At 36.0% G+C, this 22,320-nt stretch overlaps 1 protein-coding gene across 1 annotated transcript in view; it reads right to left on the bottom strand.

Moving 5' to 3' along the window:
* LOC122098058 (PH domain leucine-rich repeat-containing protein phosphatase 1-like) overlaps positions 1–22,320 on the bottom strand; it is a gene marked incomplete at its 3' end in the record, with an annotated part of 134,259 nt that overhangs the window by 17,761 nt on the left and 94,178 nt on the right. Inside the window, exon 4 of the mRNA XM_042668550.1 lies at positions 12,884–13,050. Coding sequence (XP_042524484.1) covers positions 12,884–13,050 — 167 coding nt within the window. The remainder of the gene's footprint in view (positions 1–12,883; positions 13,051–22,320) is intronic.

Consider the following 22,320-nt stretch of genomic DNA (forward strand, 5'->3'; position numbering starts at 1 on the left):
ACACAGGATATATAAAAGTGAGAATCAGACAGCTTCTATATCAGAGATATCATATTATCAAAGGGATAAGAAAGTGAGCATGAGCAAAAACCAGAGAGAATAGCTATGTCACGAAAATGTGCTTAGACATGAGTGGCTTAAGCTCTGTACCACAAACAAACCAAATGTATCTCCTAGTGAGGCCAAAGAAAAACCTATTACCCAACCTTTACTGGATACAGTACAAGGCTGATAGTGAGATTAAAACCATTCAACCACTAAACATTTACTGAATTCTTTTTTTTTTTTTTTTTACAATTTTTTTAATTGTGAAAATACGGTACAGAGGGGTTACAATTACATGAGCAAGATAATGAGTACATTTCTTATCAAGCATTGTTGCTTCTTCCTTTGTTTCCCCTTCCTATCCCATCCCTTCCCCTGCCCCCTCCCGCCCCTCCCCCAGCACCAAAGTTGTAAAGTTCGTTTTTCTTGTACATCTCATTGTTTTTGCAATGAGTCCACCGGTATTCCTATTTAAACAATTTGTTTTTTCCCTTCCCCTCCACAAATTATACCAACATCAAATACAGTGAAAACAGGGGTTCTTAACATAACCTCTGAGACACAAAAATTAGAGCTAGAAGCCAAACATGGCAACTCACACCTATTTACTCAATAGGCTGAGATCACAGTTCTAGGTCTGCCAAGCAAAAAGGCCTCATCTTAGCAGAAAGTGCTGGGGGTTTGCGGGGGGGGGGGGGGGGGGGGGGGGGAGATATGCTTGTGATTCCAGCTATGAGGAATGCATAATTAGGAGCATCATAGTACAAGCTGACCTGGGGGAAAGAGTGAGACCTACACGAAAAATAATGAAAGCAAAAAGGGATGGGTCATGACTGAAGGGGTAAAGCACCAATCTAGCAAATGCAAGACCCTGTTTTAAGCCCCAATACCATCTCTACTTCCTTTCCCCTTAAAACAAACAAACAAAAACGGAAAAAAAAAACACATGATCTAAATTTTACCCTCCAGACACTTGAAACCATTTTATAAAGTAGAACATGAAAGCCTGGAGAAGAAAAAGAATATCATAAATGCTTACAGAGGAGAAATCTCTTTCTTAATCTGAAGAACATGAACAGGAAGAACTCAACAGACAGATAGTGACTAGAAAACAGAACATTTGAAGAAAACAGTGTGATGACTATTTCTAAACATTACCAAACACTGTGAAGACTTCTGGGCCCTATAACTGGAAGTTCCAAATGCCAAACAGGTACCTGTCCTTCTAGTAAACACACAGGTGGTCCTGATGTAGGCATTTCATGAGTCATTTTTTTTAATTTATAAAGTAAAAACTACAAGGCATACTTGGGAAATATGAAGTAGGCCTGATTATTAAGGAATGAGAACTTCATATGGCTGTAAAAGTTGTACATCAAAATGGACACACTGGCATATGCATATGCCTAGAAAAACTTTGATCTAAGAAGGGACACAGTCTATCCTAGGACACAGATTTATGTTTCACAGAATTTTCATCTCCCTTCCCACTGTTGCATGAATGGCAGATACACACACGATGGCATAAAAGTATCCTACTCTGACAGAAAAATTTAAAATAGGAGGAAAAGAAAAACTATTTTAAAAGGCCTTCCCTAAAGCATTTTTCTTGTTATTATTAGGTCCAAAACCATCACCATCAATATCCTGCCAGCTATACAGTCATCATCTTAACCTATCAGGGGAAATAACACCACCAGACTCTTTCAAAGCTCCATTACTACAGAACATGGTAACATCAAAATGATAGTCACTCAGAAAAAACAGAAACTCTTGTAGTTTGTTAGCTTACAAAAGGTATGTGTAGAGGTGTGTGTGTGTGTGTGTGCGTGTGCGTGTGTGTGTGTGTGTGTTTTGTCTGAATATGGTAGAATTTTGTTTGGGATAAGGAAAAGAAGAAAACATTATTGTTCCAGCAGTGTTCTCATACTGGTTACCAGAAAATTACTTCAGAAGTCATTAGTATTGATGTTAATCATGCTCCAGATTCCCGACTTACGATAATATTCATCACTGATAACCATGGAGCCCTCTTAACACCACATTCATCATTGTGCACCAGAGCTAGGAGAAGGGAAAGGTTGATTCCCAGAGACAAATACGTATCTACAAACTCTGTTCAACATTGTTAGGCTAAAGCTTAGAGAGTACAGTGAAAAGCTTAACTAAAACCACAGAAGGAGCTGGCTATGGTGGCGCACACCGGTAATCAACGAGGAGGATGAGGCAGGAAGATCACTAGTTTGAGACCAGCCTGAGCTACACCTTAAAAAACAAACAAACAACAACAACAACAAAAACCACAGAAGGAAGTAGGCGAGATATAAGAAATCAACTGGAATCAGGCTAAGGTTTTAAAGCTATCTTTCCCAGCAACATACTATTTTAAAGTGGGGGAAAAGTTAAAGAACATCTTAAATGATCCCAAGAAGTCAGTGGGGCAAAGTGTAATTTAGTACAGCCTGGCTAATAAGTAAAATCCTTTGTTTCCCTTTAAGCTCCTCTTCAAAATGTGCTATCTGAATGAAGAAGAAAATGGGCCATTATTGCCAGAAATGAGGTTGGCAGCAGAAAACCAAAGGCTATACAATCTCAGTGCTCCAAGTACCCTGGGAAGGCTTCTCTTTGATCAAATGCTCAGGGAAGCAAAGTGGGAATCCTGTGAAATGCAAATCTTCCCAAGAGGATCAGAATTCCATCTACAAAGCAAACTGAGAGGAACTTCCAGTGCTGGGAACAGTTAAGTGGGGGAAAAAAAGACATATATATATATATATATATATATATATATACATATATATATATATATATATACACACACATATATATATATATATTGGATTCTGAACATTAAAAGTTTAATGATTTGCTTAATCTAGCAGGCCCAGAAACAGATAAGAGATGCCAGGTCTTCTGAAACATAGTCACAGCTAGATCACTGCTATCTTCTGACATCCATATATGCTATGAAATTCCTTTCACATGCAGCAAGCCTCCCTAAATTCCCATAGTGGAAATTCCTTCCCAAGATTTGCTCTTCCCCTGAGCAGCACTTGTGCTGCATGTTTTCTTCTTTAGCTATGAACAATGAGTCTACTTGTTTACCTATATGAGAGTATGTTTAAAGAAACTGAACCTGTCCTCACTACTGCAGTCATAGTCAAATTCTGGAAATGGGCTGTAAAAATATTTTAGCATGTCATTCCTTATTCTACTATGCTATAATTTATTCCTACTTTCACTAAAAGGAGTTTTCAGAAATTACTGAGAAAACAAAACCTGAAATCCCTCTTACAACAAAAATGAAAACGTGAATGTCTAGTAAAGATAATTAACACAAAAAGACTTTCTATCTCAAAATAATGAGATTTCCCAAAGAATTGAATAGGAAATAAAGTCATTTGTTTTCTACTCTATGGGAACTAAAACAAAGATTTGAGCCAAGAAGGCATAATTGTGAGAAACTCATAATTTTTCTGTAACTTTCATTCTATTACAAACCCACACCCTTGCACATTTAACTCAACTTCATTCTATCTCCCCTACTGTTTTCCCATTTGATAAAGTCCCTGCACCCATCTCTCCTATTCCTTTCAGCTAAAACAAACCACATCTAATTAGGGCTGAATCATTTCATTCCTCTAAGCTGTTCACTCACTCCTTCCTTTACCCAAAGGTAATATTTACCTTATTTAGATGGCATCATACCCTATTTATACTGCAGCCTCTAAGATACAGACCTAGTTCACTGATATTGATTAGGTGTCAAGATGTATAATGTTATTAATCAAAATCATTCTAAATGACTGTGGTTGCCTTAAAATGGTCAGCTGAGTGTTACATACACTTTACATTGCTCTACCCTTATCATCAAGAATTAAAAAAGTCAGTTCCCATGGCTCATACTTGTAATCCTAGCTGCCAAGGAGGCTAACAGCAGAGGATCTAGATTAAAAGCCAGACCAAGCAGAAAGTTCATGAAGCTCTATCTCAAATTAATCAATGAAATGCCAGACCTGAGGCGTGGCTCAAGTGGTAGAGTACCATCTGTGAGCAAGAATATGCCAGGCACTGAGGCCAAGTCCTGGTAAGGGAGTGAGGTATTGATTTATTAATTTTTTTGAAAGCTAACAATTAGATGTGGAAAAGGACACATGGAATTGGAAATACACCAAAAGCTTCAAGGAATAGAAGTCCTCGCAAATATGCTCTGAAAGGAGGGCAGCATTCTCTAGCTTGTCTCTCAGCCTGATAGTGGTGAAGGAGCACTAGGGGTAGCACATTCTTGCAAGGAGAGAGATAAGGCATTTTTAGAGAAATGGATTTTAATTCCATGCTGCCCATTTAAAACTTAATGTCTCCTTTTGCTATAAATTTCAAGCCTTTGGCTATAAATTTCTCCTCATGTGGTGTTTTCTAAATTGTTTCACTGTGCTTACTTCTCATCATGCCTTCCACACCAAAGAGAAATAAGATGAATTACCAGCCTCACTTCCTTCTACAAGTTGGCTACAGATACCACTGACAAAGAAGTGGAGTAGAGTTAACATAGAAGTAAACAACAATTCCCATCCACTCACATGTTCATTCATTTATAGTGCACATTTAATGTTTTACCTCATCACAGTAACCACTTCTTAAGGAGACCTGATTCCTTCTCTGTAGGAATCCAAAGCCAAGCACAGATAACAGGATAAATAGACAAAATAGTTAAATAAGAAAAGTAACAACATCAATGATTTCTCTATGGGAACTACAGAGTAAATCACTAAATGTAAACAAAAGTAATCTTGTAATCTTAAGTAACAAAGGTAACAAAGTTATTTCCTATGTGATCTACATTGAGAGTCACTAAATGTAATGAAGTCTTTTAGAATTAAGGCAATACTGTTAATCTTATGATTATAACCAAAAATAGTATTTCAAATTGTTGCATAGAATTTTGTGAACATGGGAGGAGACAATAGCAACAAACAACAAAATTTAGTATTCAAATGAAAATAATTTTTAAAAGAAAGCTGATGGCTTTGTATATGTTTTACTGTCAGGTATGGGATAAATCATTAGTAATCCACACACAAGCATTCAAGTCTTTTAAAGTACCAGTCTCTAAAGAAATTAAAGTTATTACTCTCCCTAAAAAAGTAGGGAAAGAGTCAGGCACCTTTACTGTGCTAAATTTGTTTCTTGTACCATATTTGCCTACAAATGGCAAAAGCTACAAAGCAGATTCATTTCCTTTGTTAATGGAATCTATAATAATTTTTATTTATGAAGTGATTTATAATTTGTCTGATTTCCCACATATAGGGTTAAACAATTTAAATGCATTTCAAAGATCATCAGTATGTATTAAACCTAGACGTATCTCCAAATGATATAGGTAGAAATGATTAAAGTGTCAAACACTTAGGTTTTACTACTTTAAAATGAGTCTTCATTTTTCCTGAGGTAGCATGTACATATAAAAATACATATGTTTTACCCTACTAGCATGTCTTGCAGCAATGACAACTGACAGGTAATGATTCTTAAGAGGAAAAAAGATTTAAAAAGAGTTTGCAGTTGGGTGCCTGTAATCCTAACTACTCAGGAAGCTAAGATCTCAGGTTCAAAGTTAGCCCTGGCAGGAAAGTACATGAGACTCATCACAAGTTAATCACCAAAAAGCAGGTAGTGGAGCTGTGGCTCAAGTGTAGAATACTAGGCCTTACACACAAAACTTTAGGGACTGAGTCAAGGACTTGAGTTTAAGCCATGTCCACGCATAGATACACACACAAAAGTTTTGCTTTCTTGCCACTCATGAACTCTAGATCCTTCAGTGATCCTACACATGAAATCTTAAAAAAAATTAATAAATAATTATGAACACAAAACTAAATATATCAGTATGATAAAATGTCTAAAAAAACCCTATTACAATGAGAGTAATACATGACAAATTTAAAGGAGCTAAACTTATGTATATAATAAAATGTTTGAACCCATTATAACTCAGTACAATTATATTCATAATATTTTGCTATTATATTTAAACTATAAAACTAAAACATGGGGAAAAGTTACAGTCCTTGCTTTAAATCAGCAGAAAGCTGTCCTACACTTCATTGATTCTACAAGAAACAATCTATTTTATTAAAAACCATTCTTACAAGACCATACTAAAGCTAGCAGCACAACCATGTTTACTGCAGCATTATTTACCATAGCTAAGATATGGAGACAACCCAGATGTCCCTCAGGAGATGAATGGATCAAGAAAATGTGGTATATATACACAATGGAATTCTATGTCTCCATCAGAAAGAATGACATTGCCCCATTTGTTAGGAAATGGAAAGACTTGGGAAAAATTATATTAAGTGAAGTAAGCCAGGTCCAAAGAAACATAGGTCCCATGGTTTCCCTTATTTGCAATAACTAGTATATGTCTGAGACAAGCAGAAAAGGTCAGATAAGTTGATCTTAGGTGAAATGAACCCCAAGATAAGTATTCAAATGTTTTTTTTCTGTCTTGTGATTGTTTCTAACATATTTATAAGATGATTTCTTTGTTGCTTTGTATCCCTCCCCCATGGTATAACCCCTGCTTTCATTGTATTTGATGTTGGTATAATTTGTGGAGGGGAAGGGCAAAAACAAACCATTTAAATAGGGATACAGGTGGACCCATTGCAACAAGTCCTAATGTTGAAAAACGAACTTTACAACTTTGGCCGGGCAGTCGGGGTGGGGAGGGGGGGAGGGATGGGAAAGGGAAACAAAGGAGGAGGCAACAAGTACTCATTACCTTGCCCATGTAATTGTAACCCCTCTGTATGGTATTTTCACAATAAAAAATTTAAAAATAAAATAAATAAAAATTAGAAAAACATTCTTTATGGAAAACAATAACAATCCTGTATTAAGACTATGCGAGTCATCTAAGATATAGTTGCCTATATGTAAAATAAAATCTATTAATAAAACAAAGATATAAATAATATACTGTAATTTTAGTGACATAACCACAAAGAAGATATTAAATATCCAAATTATTACTCTGGTGTTTGTCTCTCCTCTATATTTTGAACAGACGAAGAGTTTTGATGCCAATAAAGAACAAACAAACAGCAGTAGCTCCAAGAGCAATGTTTTTCCTCTCAAACTGCCAACTTGTATGTGTACATCAGCATGCCATTTTTCTAGATTTAGAACACTGGTGCAAGTTCCAATTTAAAGTCTCTGTAAAAATAGCTCATTTGCTTAAAGTAAAAATTTACAATTATAAGGAAAAGTAATAAAATATGTGCTTACAGTAAGAATCTCTCTACCTAGTCTAACTGCAATCTTCTTAAAAGTTTCTCCCCAGAAATCTATCCTAACATTAACAATTAAGTCTCTGATACTTAGGTAAAAATATAAAAATAAATTATCTTAACATATACAATTATTTTCATATACAAACAATAAGCAATTACTATGTGACTTATCTCAAAACCATCAGACCACCACAACAACTATATAAACATTTAAAAAGTGCATTGAGGCTTTCTGAAGTACAAATGTGACTTTCTTAAATTAAAAGCAATGCCAGGAATTAAAGTTGTAATTTATATGTGTGTATGTGTGTATACAGACATGTATGTGTGTATATAATATATTATGTATATGGTAATTATATATACTTATTACTTTGAAAATGTGTCATTCAAATACTCAAAAATGGAGAGGACAAATACCTCATAGTAATGTGTGGTATAAAACGAAGTAATCTGTAAACAAAGGAGGAGGCTGCAATGCTTGAAAAGAAATGTACTCATTATCTTGCCCATGTAATTGTAACCCCTCTGTACAGTATGTTCACAAAAAATTAAAATTAAAAATAAAAAAAAAAAACGAAGTAATCTAAAGTCTAAAAGTCTAGATTTTTCTGAAGACAAGCAGTTCCTGAGCCCTCACATGCTATTCCCTCAAGCCTACCTTTCCCAGAGGGCAAAAGAAAGAACAAAATACACCCGTTTATTAAAAACTTAAAACCCTTCCATCTTAAACTAAAACATGGCTCCTATCACACACTATAAAGCATAACCTAATAAATATTACTTGCTATGTTCTTTTCACAAAGAAACAAATGAAAAAGGCCGGACCCACACACATATTATGTGACACACTTATAGCACATCAGACAGGAAAAACCAATTTATGGTAATAGAAGCCAGGGCAATGATCATCTTTGGGTAACAAGAAAGGCAGAATGAGAGCTTCTAGGGTGCTGGTAATACTCTATTTCTCAGCATGGGCATTGGTTGTATAGATGGGTGCAGTTGATGGAAATCCCCCAAGGTGCACAATACTATTTATAACTATTCTATTTTTTGTTATATTAAAAAAAAGGTTTTCAAAAGGTTATCTAAGGAGGAGAATCCTTAACTCAGAAGCATGAGGCATAATTTTTAAAATACTTCTGAAAACAGAGATTAAGTTAAAATCTGCACACTAAACGTCAAGATTCCAGCTGTTTCCCTACTCAGTTCCCTGAATCTTGGCATGCAATCAATGCCTCAGAAGACCAAAGGATTCCTTTCAAGTAAAATTGACACATCCAAGGGAAAAGATGCACAAAAATTTCTTTGCCATGTAGAAGGCTAAGAAGCAAATACCTATATTGACTTCAGAAAGGTAACTGTTGCCAAGAAAATGCTGTTGAAATCAATGATGAGGTTCTGTCAGAAAGCTTACAAATAGAAAATTGTGTATGTGTGTATATATGTATGTATGTATATATGTGTATATATGTAGATATATTGGTAACTATATATAAATGTGTGTGTGTGTATATACACACACACACACACACACACACACACACACACACACACAAGTAAAAGAAAGGCTACCATCAAACCAGCAGAGGAAGAGAATAATCACCATGAATAACAGTCCCCTGCTCATACTAATGGAAACAGTGAATTCTGGCACTACTAAAACTTGATACCTATATACTGAGAAGGTGAGGATTTCAACAAGTTGTTCAGTAAGGGTACAAGGAACACAAAAGCTAAATCCTTATTACCTATGGCAATGTGTCAATATATAATGCCTATAGATGAAAAATCAAAGCACAGAAGAATAAACATAAAAATCAGGAAGATGAAAACAGAGGAGCAAGCCAAAAGACTCAAGAGTGGCGCTCGATTTTGGTACCCTAGTATTGTATATATAATTATCTGACCTAGGGAAGGGAAGGGGAACAACAAAATGGTGAGACAAAGGACAAAGGGGGAGCCTATGCAACAGCGATACTCACAAGACAGTATGTTGGAAATGATCTGTACAACGTGGGAGGGGTGAGATTGGGGGGGAGGGAAAGAGAGAGAAAAATGAGGGAATGTTTAGTAAGTTAGACGAGAAATGTAATCACTTATGTAACTGTAACTCCTCTGTACATCACCTTGACAATTTTTTTTTAAATGGCTTCACAGGAGACCAGGGCTTGGAAGGAGGGGAAATGGAGCTTTCAACAACTATTTCTTTTTTTTTCTGAATATAGAATATATGTATTTTTATTAGTTCTTTATTTTTTTAATTATTTTATTGTGAAAATACTGTACAGAGGGGTTACAATTACATGGGCAAGATAATGAGTACATTTCTTATCAAGCATTGTAGCCTCCTCTTTTGTTTCCCCTTCCCATCCCATCCTCCCGCACCCTCCACCCAACCTTCCTCCCCCCACCACCAAAGTTGTAAAGTTTGTTTTTGACATAACGACTTGTACGTCTCATTGTTGCAATGGGTCCACCTGTAACTCTATTTAAACGATTTTCAACAACTATTTCTTATTATAAACCTTATTGTTTACTAAGATTTTTAAAAATCTACTTACGATATTACTTTAGTGGGAAAAATCTAAACCTTTTAAAATAAAACCAAGAAATTTTCAAAAAAAAAAAAAAAAAAAGACGACATCAATATAGAGACTAAACTGAATTGGGGAAAAACAGCAAAATAATCAGTTTCCAAAGCATTCAGGCTGTTACTGTGACAGTGGAAACACAGTCCATGTGGTACAGGGTGGGCAGTAGAGGGAAAACATACAGATTCAGAGATGACAGATGGTCCAACGGAGAATGCAGTTAGGTGACCCTGAAACATCCAAGAGACTAGGCAGGACCTGAATCCTACTGAAGTCAGGTCCATAACCAAATACCTTCTTGTCTTGAAAAATATTCCATAAACACTGTCTTTTTGAGTGCATATTTGTCCACATGATAAGAAACATTTAAATCTGCTTTAGATTTTAATTTGGAAATTATGATATGCTCAAATACAAAAATATAAAAAGCAATAATAATCATTCAAATATCTACTTTTTTTCAAATATTAACATTTTTACCATATTTGCTTCTCAAGTTTTTTTTCTTTTTAAAGAAATAAACATTACAGACACAATTGAAATCCTATTCTAATCACTGTCTAATGCCAGCCCCCTGCCTTTCTCTCCAGAAGATAGCCACTAACCTGGAGTTAGCAGTTAACATTCCCCATAGACCTAAAAAGTAAACATTAGCTCAGATGAATTCCATGCCCCTTACTGTTCTGAGACAATGAGATTTGGTGGTATGGTCAAAAGTTCTTGATGTTCTGTAATAGAACTGCATGGGTCTACAGTGCTGACACACAATACTTCAAAATAATGATCTTCCCTTTTAGTTTAAAAAAAAAGTTGTTATTAACTTTTTGTAGAAATGCCAGTATGAACATTAACATCAATATATAGAGTATTATAAAAACTGAAGCTCAGTAATTCTGCAATAGTTTGCTTTCTGCAATAGTCTGCTTTCACAGGAAACATCAGTTAGAAGCAAATAGGAACTGTACAAGCACAGTGTTCTTTCTGGGGTATCTGCTGTCTACATAATTGTTTCACAGTAGCACCATACTGCCCAGTTGTCATTGTCACTGTAAAAACATCCTTCAGGGGCTGGGAAGGTGGCTCAGTGGTAGAATGCTTGCCTTGCATGCATGAGGCCCTGGGTTCGATTCCTCAGCACCACATAAGCAGAAAAGGCCAGAAGTGGCTCAAGTGGTAGAGCAGTAGGCTTGAGCTGAAGAGCTGAGGACAGCACCCAAGCTCAGATTTCGATCCCCATGACCGACCAAAACAAAAAAAAATACTTCAAAAAATGTATAATGCCAGTTCTACTTTTAAAAAAATCTAGCTACTCAGGGGGCAGAAACAGGAGGATGTCTGTAACAGCCCAGCCAAGACAATAAGATGAAAACAAACTCAAAGCAAACGAAGTAGGAGTGTGGCTCAAGTGGTCTCTTGCCTAGCAATAGCAAGTAAGAAACCTTAAGTACAATTCTCAGAACCAAAAAGAAAAGAAAACAAAATGTCCTTGATGGCCTCAAAAAGTTATTTCTATTACAAGTCCACTGTTAAATACCTATCTTTTTAAACTTGGGGAGCAATAAATCCAGAAGCACAAAAAAGCATTTGTGATGTATATTCAATTATGATGGTTATCTCAACAAAAATATAAATGATGATTGGAGTCACTATCTTCTTAAAATATCATTTTTACTTGAGAGAACAGCTGACAAATTAGTTATTAAGTCCTGGGTATTTGGCAGATATTTTCTCAAAAATGAAGCAAGATGGTTGCTTTCAAGAAAAACAACTGATGGTATTTGTTGTCAATGAGTCTTCAAGCTTTCAAGTGAAAATTAAAATTTTAGAAAACTTGTTTCTGCAGCAAGCTTGACAATTTCCCAGTACTTTTCTGGTAAGGTCAGCACTGATACTAACAAATGTGAATTCTTGAAACTGAATAATGAAATGTGTTAACATTTAGAACATCTGTATTATATAATAAACCAGAATTTCCCAAACAACCAATACTTAATAAGATGATGTGCAAGTAACCATTCACTCAAAGTGCAAATAACCTAGTGAATCTTAAAGTATTTCAACATGTCACTGATTGGGTTTTTGCCATATTGCACCTAACATTTAAGATACAACCACTTGTTAAAAATTCTGGTGTAGTATCAAGGAATGTTCAAAATTATCTGAAAACACAATTAAAATATCCTCATTTTCAGTTATATGTACAGATTTTACAAGATGCAATGATTTGTACACAAACTTTATAATAAGCACTTACTCAGTTATTCTTTCTGGGATGTTAAAAACCATAAACAAAATAATCACAATGGTTAATTACCATACAGTTAAGTTATGTCTAACCATCTCAATTGAGTCAAAGAAAATAAACTAGTGCTTATTCATTTAAAACAGGCTTTTGCAAATTATGGTCTCATATACTTGCAATTAAAGCATAACTACTGGTATTTAATTTAGCACAGAATCAAGACTGATCACTGCTCCAAAAAGGAAAGCTCTTAAACTTGCTTTACAGACATGCTCATCCTTTCTGTCTACTTACAAAGACTCAGACTCTATTTACTTGATGTGAAAAACCTAATCTTATGTAAATTTCAAAAGAAATAATTTAACATGAACAAATTCATGAAGCTAGAAGAAGCACATCAGATGTTACTAACTTTCCTCTGATGTATTTATAGCTAGTTGAAGGAATAAAAGTGGTTTAAAGAGCATTGTTATTATATAAATCTAGCCAGTTAGTAAGTAACCACAACCTTTAATTCCAATGGCAGGGACTTTAGGAAACTTTTCAGAAGGAGAACTGACAAATAATGTCCTATTTATCTGTCCTCTAAGAGAGAAAGTTCTTACATTAGTTTTTTCCATCTGAATATTCAAGAGGTAACGCCAGCACTCAATCCATACCCCTTCCTCAGAATACAAACATTCATTCAGACTCACCTTTGCAGTTCACCTAGACCTCTGGCAGCTGGGAGGCTGGGATTTTGCCTTAGAAAGTTTTGTTTTAAATTGAGATGAGTGAGGTCTTGGCTATAGAAGAGATTGGCAGGCAGATGTTCCAGGCTACAACATGAAAGATCCACTGAGCTTATACGCTGGGATGCAACCTAAAAGGAGAAAAAATATATCTAATTTGAATATCATCCATTTAGCTTATACTCTCTATGGATAGAAAGAAGATAATGCCATTTGAGAAGACAGACATAATATATGAATAACAGTTAGTCCAAATACCAGCCAAGAGAGAGTTCACTTATCACATGATAAAATCAGAAAAGTGTTCCTGTTGGAGGATTCATACAGTAACCTAGCATAGGAGGTGAGTTCTAAAGAGCACAGACTATTATAACAGTCTCCTTCAATGTAGGAGATTTTATTCCTGAAAATAACTGTGCAAGTAAATTATGAGTAAACTAATAAAGAATTTAGAGGAAATACAGAGTTGAGGGACAGGTACTAAGCTCTAAATGGACACTTTTGAAAAAGTTAATATACTGATGAAAAAGAACACAACGTGTTATTGATGTTCTTCTACACATAATAATAAATAATCATTACACTGTATCACGTAATTAGATTGTATTGTCTACCTGCTATAAAATTCTCAGGTTCTCTCAGTTTCAGTAAGATGCTTATAATTTCATTCTACTATTATTTCACACTTAAATATTTATTCAAATATCCAATGCCTTTCTGATTCAATATGTGCTGAGCCAGGTGCTGGTGGCTCATACCTGTAATCCTAGCTACTCAGAAGGCTGAGATCTGAAGATAATGGTTCGAAGCCAGCCTGGGTAGGAAGCTCTGTGAGACTCTTATCTCCAATAAACTACTCAAAAAAGCCAGAAGTGGCACTGTGGTAGAGCACTTGCCTTGAGCAAAAGCAGCTCAGGGACAGCTCCCAGGCCCAGAATACAAGCCCCAGGACCTGCAAGAAAAAAATGTGCTAAGCATCTAATGGTATTTCAGGCTCTGTATTCCTGAAACTCAATAGTGAAACAAGAGACAGACACAGTGTCTCTACCCTATATATCAAGAAAAGAAGGCAATAAAGATATTATATGACAAATAATAAAGTACAAGGGCCCAAACACAACCAGATCAGAAAAGGCTTTCCAGAGGATATAATGCATAGGCCCAAACTTGAAGCAGTACAAGCAGAAATCTGATTGATTGATTAATTGATTGATTGATTGATTTTGGTGGGTTGTGGAGCCTGAACACTAGGCCTGGGCACTGTCTCTCAGCTCTTCAGCTCAAGGCTAGTGCTCCACCACTAGAGCCAAAGCACCACTTTCAGCCTTTTCTGCTTATGTGGTGCTGAGGTATCGAACCACTGAGCCACCTTTCCAGCCCAAATATCTGATTTTTTTATACTCCAGATTCATTTTCCTTAAACAAACACATATGACTCTGGGGAGAGATGCAGAGTATCTTGACCCTTTGGCTACAGGGAAGGCATGAGCTCCAGACTTTTACAGTCCTAGTGATGACATGGGACCAAGCTAGGCAAATCAGGGCTTTTCTGGAATTTGCATACTCTGAAGCCAGGATAGAGAGAAAAACTGTCTCAAAGAGTTACAGTAAAATGAATGACTATAGATGTATCCATTTGAACTGGCCAAAAATGCACACTATAGCATGTTATATTGTACAAATATGTATATATAGCACTTATACAAACCATTTCTGAAAGACATTTTTAGCTCTAACACACACAACTCCATATATTAAATATGATTGATTGTGATTACTTCCAGATAGGTAACAAGGGAAATGGAAAATCAGAAATGGAGGTAAGAGATTTTGAGCTTACCTCTAATGCTTGCATCCTTATAAGGACAAGGAGAAGATACAAAGCAAAACTAAGTCAATGTGTTAACAACTGTGGGGGCCAGCACATGGAAATCTGAGTGTGTCTTTGTGTGTAATTAACTTGAAAGCAATAGTGTGATCCCATATAAAAATGTCAGTAAAAATGAGAAAAACAATGAGTAGCCTTCTAGATTCCCTTCAATGTTCCCGCTCTGATCAAAACATTCCTTTCTTTGCAGTAGGCAAGGGATGACCCCCAAAATACACATTCATGTTCTAATCCTTGAATCTGTGAATATTATTTTATATGGCAAAAGAACAAATATTACCTTATATGCCAAAAGGTGTGACTTAGTTAGGATCTTGAGAGAAGGTATTTATTATGGAGAACTCAGGTGAGTCCTATTTACAAATAGAGATGTTCTTAGAGAGGTAGGGTTGAGATAGAAGAAGAAAAGGTAACATGACTATAGAAGCAGTGACTGGAGGCACTACATGCTGGAAAAGGCAAGGAATAGATTCTTCCCTGAGCCTTTGGAGGGAGCAAGGTACTGCTGGCATCTTCAATTTGGACTTCTGGCCAGCAAAACTGTAAGTGAATACATTTCTGGCTTTTTTCTTTTCCTAAGCACTAAGTTTTTGTTAATTTATAACAGCAGCCACAGGAAACAAATCCAAACCTTGTTTAATTTTCCTATAGTACTCTTCCATTTTATTCGTTCATGTATGCCGATCAACTATGATCCACTACTACTATGTGCCTACTACTCTTCTAAGTACTTAATTCAGTAAACTAAGAGAAGATCTCTGCCTCCATTAAGCTTACTTTTAAAAATAGATATATGTTAAAGATTGGTAAATACTATGAAAAAAGATAAGAGTTCAGGATTGTAGGGAAGATAAGAAATTATAACTTTTTAACTTGGAAAAAATTATATTAAGTGAAGTAAGCCAGGCCCAAAGAAACATAGGTCCCATGGTTTCCCTTATTTGCAACATCTAGTATATGTATGAGTCAAGCGCAAAAGGTCAGATAATGTGATGTTAGGAAAATGAACCCTTAGATATGTATTTTAATGCTTTTTTATTTCATGCATTTGTTTCTAACGCATTTATAAGATTATCTCTTTGTTGCTTTGTATGTCCCTCCCCCACAGTATACAGTATAACTTGTGGAGGAGATGGGGAAAAACAAGTCGTTTAAGGATACAGGTGGACCTGTTGCAACAATGAGAAGTACAAGGTCATGTCGAAAATGAGCTTTACAACGTTGGTTGGGGGGGGGGCGCGGATTGGGGGTGGGGGGGAGGTAGGGAAGGGATGTGAAGGGTAAACAAAGGAGGAGGCTGCAATGCTTGGTAAGAAATGTATGCATTATCCTGCCCATGTAATTGTAAGCCCTCTGTACAATATGTTCACAAAAAAAATTAAATTAAATTAAAAAAAAGAAATTATAACTTTTTAAATTTTTATTGTTATTTTAAAAGTAATGTACAGAGGGTGGGAGAGACTATAATATAAGTAGGTTGACCAAGACTTACTGAGAAGGCCACATTTAGACAGAATAAAGAAAGTTAGCTAGCAAAAAGAATTTATCTAGAAGAACATTTCAGTCAGAGTACAAAGCCTTACCAAAGGAATATGTCTAGCATGTCAGAAGCAGATGACAACCAGCAGGAATAAAGGGACAGTAACTGACAATTAGGTCAGAATGTAAGGTGCTGGGGCTGGCAGTAGATCCTAGGGGCCTTATTTTAAGCCACTATAAGAACTCTGCTTTTAATATGAGAGAAACAAGAAGCATGGAAAGGTTCTAAGAAGTTATATACTATGTGACTTTATTATTTATTTCTGTCTCAAAATTTTATGCTCCCTACACAAAAGTTTCTCCATCTTGTTCACTGACATCCTTAAGCTTAAACTGGGTGTGCCCCTCAGGGTGTTTGGCTGGAAGGGGGTACTGGACTGCTCACAATTCCTCCTTCCTTTCTCACCTTCTGCCTCTGACCTATCTAGTGCATTCTTCCATCAGGATACTTCTCTGAAGAAATAAATTCTATTTTAACCAAGGCATCCCCTTAAATGCTCCCTTGGGACAGATAAGAGAAAATGATTAAATGTCAAGTTGTATTTGTTTCTCTCCTCATTCTGGACCACAAACTGTCCCCCTGGAAGCCAAAGAAGCCGCATTAATAAGGCCACAGGCAGCTAGAGTGAACTCTGGAAGCTGCTGCAAAAGTAGGAACAGCTAGCGTTAAGAACATAAATTTACCGTGAGCTGCCAAGGTGAGCACTTTGGTATCTCCTCTGAAGAAGATGTGTAAGTGCTTCCCCCTAGATCAATCCAAGCCCAGCAGACTTCCACCACAGACAAGAGAGAAGCACTGTCCGGATGAGAAATCTATCAGCTGGGCAGTCCTAAGAAGCTAGGCCCACCATTAAATGAAGATCCTTCTCAAAGTGACAGACCTACATACATAATACATATTAAGAGTAAAGTCACCTGAATACACTTCAGAGCAAGCAGCCTTTGTTATCTAGTCATTTTTTAAGTAGTACTAACAACATTAATAGCCAACATGTAGGAAGTGCCATCCTTATTACAGTTACTGAGAGCTGAGGAAGTATTTAATCTTTACCACAATCAGTATAAAGAAGACATCCCCATCTCAAAGGTAAATCAGGCCACGTGGTTAAAGCAGCAGCAGGACCACAGTCTAATGAGAGCCTGCACGATTAACTCCATCCATCTGGTAAGGGCCTAGACCATAATCAAGAGTTCAACAGAACAGACCCCCATTAACTTCCATACAAAATGCTAACATAAGTAAAACAAAAGTAGTCCCTGAGAGAAGTTTAAGCCCTAGGAATGAAAAAAGGCCATCACAGGTAGTGAGTCCATCTTCACAGCAAAGGGGACCATCTGCTGACCCATACAGATTTCATGGAAAGAACGAAGGTCTTTGCAACCAACATTCCTTGACATCAGGTCTCACAAAGCTTGTTAAACTTGGCAATGGTCATGTGCCCTAAAACATTTCATCAAACCTTAAGAGGTTACAGGGAAAATGTAAAGGGTTACAGAAGAAATTTAAAAAGAAAAGTGAAAGAAACTGGAACTTAGGAAATGCTTCAAGTCTCTGTTATTGAAAGGGCCTTCTAAAGTAGCTAGCTGATAATTAACAATATAAAATCCTTTTGGCAAAAGCTACTGTACTTCTGTTATATCCATAAACATCAAGGTAGTAAAAGGCTCAAGAGGTTAAGGGCTGAGGGAAGACTTAACTATATACAGAATTTATAAAGACAATTTTTATACTACTTCTTGGTTATATGGCTTTGATCCAGTCAATCTGTCGTTCAGTTTTCTCATCTTTTAAAGTAGAATAAATAAAACATGCCTGATCAACTCAACAAATTCCAGCAAAAATAACAGCTTTCTCCTTCCTTCCCTTTCCCTCTCCCCTTCTTCAACCCCTCTGTGCTGATCCTGGTATTTGAACTCATGGCCTAAGTGCTGTCCCTGAGCTTTTTTGCTCAAGGCTAGTGTTCTGCCAACTTGAGCTGTGAAGATAAGTGTCTTAGGGACTCTCCTGCCTGAGCTGGCTTTGAACTATAATCCTCCCAGATCTCAGCTTTCTGAGTAACTAGGATTACAAGCATGAGCCATGGGTGCCCGACTTACTTTTCCCATTTTAAATAATCAAGAGAGGTTCTGTAGAATAAGTATCTTAGATCAACCTCCAGTCACCAAAAATACAAATCCATAAACAGTGCTACACTGTACAAGCTACTGTGCTTGCCACTTTGAACAGTTAGTTCAGAACAATCCATAAAGCCAACCATGAGTTAACTACATATGAAAATTCAAATTTTAGATCAGTCCAAGGTAACTATGCTTTAGGAAATCTGTTATAGTCTGAATTAACAACAATAACAATAAAATTACAGGCAATAAAGTTAGACTGATAGACATATTCTGGGAATATGAATCCCAGTCACCTGCTCAGATAGTCTTCCTAGACTTGTTAGCCCTAACATACCTCTTCATGCTTTCAAGATCAATCAAACCTTCCCAAGCAACAGGACTACATGCTACACTACTATTGTGAAAGCTCATTTAGTGGACAATTGACTTTCCTAGGCAAGAGTAAGTACAGTAACATTCATGGGATATTTTCTACCCTTTATACTTGAGTAAAGCTGTATTTATCCTTTTATGTTCACAGTATACTTCACATTAACGCAAAATGATTCTGAAGGGCTTGGTCAAAACAGTTAAAACAGCACAAATAATTCTGTTGTAAAAGAACAAACAGGATTTCTGAAAACTGGTATTCTGAGTCATTAGTTGCTCTGGGTAGCCTTCAGTGGCTTGGGAAATTATGTCCCTCGCTAAAAGGACAGTCTCTCTGGAGTTGACAAGATTTCGGTAAACAATTCTTAACCTCAACTGACCCAGTTTGAATTCTTATCCCTCCCTGTCCCTCAAAATTACTTCGGAAAGGCTTGAGTTTATTGATCTTATCAGCCAAGCAATTAATAGCTTCCTTTCTTTCAACTTTATATCAACACAAAAATTTTTATTTTAATTTCCATTGCTTCATAAAGCAATTTATTACTTTTTAAGAAGTCTTCCAAAATGCCTTAGCTTAGTCCCAGTCCAAATGCCTTAGCTTAGCCCCAGACCTTAGCTTAGCCCACAATCTCCTTTCTCGATCTTATACTAATTATCATTTTATAAAATCTGGTTACTAGATATAGAAAACTTCCTCATAAAATTAAATATATACATTAATAATGTCCTAATTAGAACATATCAATTTATCATTTTAGTAACTAGTAACTGGAATTTCAGTATCTTAACATCATTTCTTAAGTGTCATTTCCTTAAAAGGTTAAATGACTGAGAAAAATATTAAGTGATAAAATATATAAATGTATCTATAGTTTTAAATTATTAGAAACAATGAAATGGTAAATCAATTAAGGCAATATGAAAATCTGGAGAGCTCTCAAAGCCAACAAAAATTAGAAATGGGAGTCTATGGGAACAAGCACACAGGGAAGGAGCTATGATTTTAGAACCATGAAGTACCAATTAAAATTCAGCAATGGATACCAAAGATAAAAGTATTAGACAGAACCACAGGCTAAAGTACAAACAGAACACTTGTATCATTGTTAAAGCACTAGCCTGTAACAATATAGAAAGAGTAATATAGAGAAATACATTCTAACAGATGTTCCTTGGTATTCCTAACTCTCTCTTTGCAGGAGAGGAGGGGATGTCGATGAGCAGTTGGCATCCTTGTGCTATGAGCCAGTCATTCCATATAGATTCAGCATTTGTCCTCTGCAAACCAGGCACTATATGTGATACTGAAGCAGTACTACACTTGAGATGCACTCTTCATCTTCAAGGGCTTAGCCTCTTGAGGACACAGAGATCTAAACTACAATTCAACACCATCTGTGCAAGGATGCATGAGAGTACATACAAAGGCTATAGATCTTAGAGCTCCATGTTAACTGTACCAGCTACCAACAGGAGGCCTCTTCACTCACACAAACAGACCTAGTATTCACAGGCACTTCTGTGCTGTCCAGTGAGTTCACTAAGTAGCCTGAACTGGAAATGTAGACCTGGTACCTCACTGTTTATAAGTCAGAATCAAATGAACAGGGTCATTGGAAATGGCATCAACAGCCTTTCAAAATTATGAGTGTCAATCTAATAGTTATCTCTACCCCACACACATAAACACCATTGTGCTTTTCAGTAACAACAAAGAAAACAAAGCATGGTTTGGGTGGATATCAAATCTGAACTCAGAGTTCCTTGCTCATTTCCTTATTGGCAAAATATGGGTAAACAATGTCTTAAGAATGTTACTACCTGAAAATGTTTCTGAAAGTCATAGCCAAGCATTCTTCAGAAGATGTCACCTACACACAAACACACACACACACACACACACACACACACACACACACACACACTGGTTACATGTTAAATACTTCAAGTATTAGAAATAAGCTACTTGTTTTATATTTAGCACACCAAGAATTGGTTTAAGTTCCTAATTTAACATATAAGGTCCAGCATGTATTGTAGAGATTTCCAAAGTCTTATTTTTCCAGTTTCCTGACTTATAAAATTATAAATTAGATCAATATGTAGAAGAATTAAATCTAACACAACAGTTGAAGACACTTCAATACTCTGGATTTAAAATACTGGGAATTCCCAAGATTAAAAAAAAAAGTATTAGGATAGAACTTTTAAGGGTCTATATTTTTTAATTAAACACTCAGATGAAAAGAATTCAACTTCAAAATATAAAATGACCAGATACAGAAGCCTAGTTAATTCCATATGTTAAGCTCCTACTATCTTCATATTTCATCAGTTTTCAAATAATCAGACAATGGTAGGTCTGGTCCCTATTTTCAACATTGAAAACATTTCATCTGCCGTTGTTCATCATGAGTCAAAGCTATAGGAAAAAGATTTCAACTCGCAAGAAAGAACTTATCACAGCCTGCAGGCATCTGAAACACTACAAATAATCTGGCAGAGGATAGGGAATGTCTACAAGTCCACAGTCTTTTTTTAAAATCTTAAATGCTAAGCTTGTGAACCTAGTGTCATTTTATGATGACTAGAACTTAATGTTAAAGAATGTTTAATGTTACAGACATTATATTCAATGTATATTGCATAAAAATTAACTACATAACTTAAGGAAAGGAACTGGGAAGAAAAATGGAGAACAAAGGAAGGGGTGACATTAAACAAAAGGTATTTAACTCATAACCTAACATATAGGACTATAACCCCTTTATACAACAATTTAATAACATTAATATTAAAATGCAAAGAGAAAAAAATTATTTACAAAGCCAGGCACAGTGGCTCACCAAAATTGGAAGGTAGAGATAGGCCAGTTAAGTTTCTAAATCAGACTATGCAAAAAAAAAAAAAAAATTACTGATACCTTATCTCAAAGAATAACCTGGTTGAGGTGAGTGGTATATACCTTTAAAACCAGCTATGAGGAGGTTTAGGAAGGAGGATCACATGCCCAGGCTGGCCCAAGCAAGAGACACAAAATCCTAACTGAAAAATAATTAAATGTAAAAAGGACTAGAGATGTGGTAGAGTATTTTTCCAGGAAGTATGAGGCCCCAAATTTAATCCCCAGTAGTGGGAAAAAAAAGGGGGGGGATAATTATTCCAGCGAACTACAATTAATATTACTTTACTTTTTTGGCAACTTCCTTACAATCTTACAATACCTCCTCAATTTTAAAATAACGTTATTACTTTAAAATAAAGCTTTAAGTTCCTTGTTTGAAACCTACAATGTATTTTATTAAAGATAACATTATGCAGACAAAATCCACATATATTTTAAAGTACTAATTATAATAGTACAGATCCCAACCAATTTTCTTTACTATTTCTATGGAAAACTGTTTCCTGAGTTCCACCAGTAACAAGAGGAACATGTTTTCATTTGCTCAAGTACTGACAATCCAAGTGGATCCTAGAACAG

This window comes from Dipodomys spectabilis, unplaced genomic scaffold (assembly GCF_019054845.1).
Source record: "Dipodomys spectabilis isolate Male_0828 unplaced genomic scaffold, ASM1905484v1 ptg000455l, whole genome shotgun sequence".
NCBI lineage: Eukaryota > Metazoa > Chordata > Mammalia > Rodentia > Heteromyidae > Dipodomys > Dipodomys spectabilis.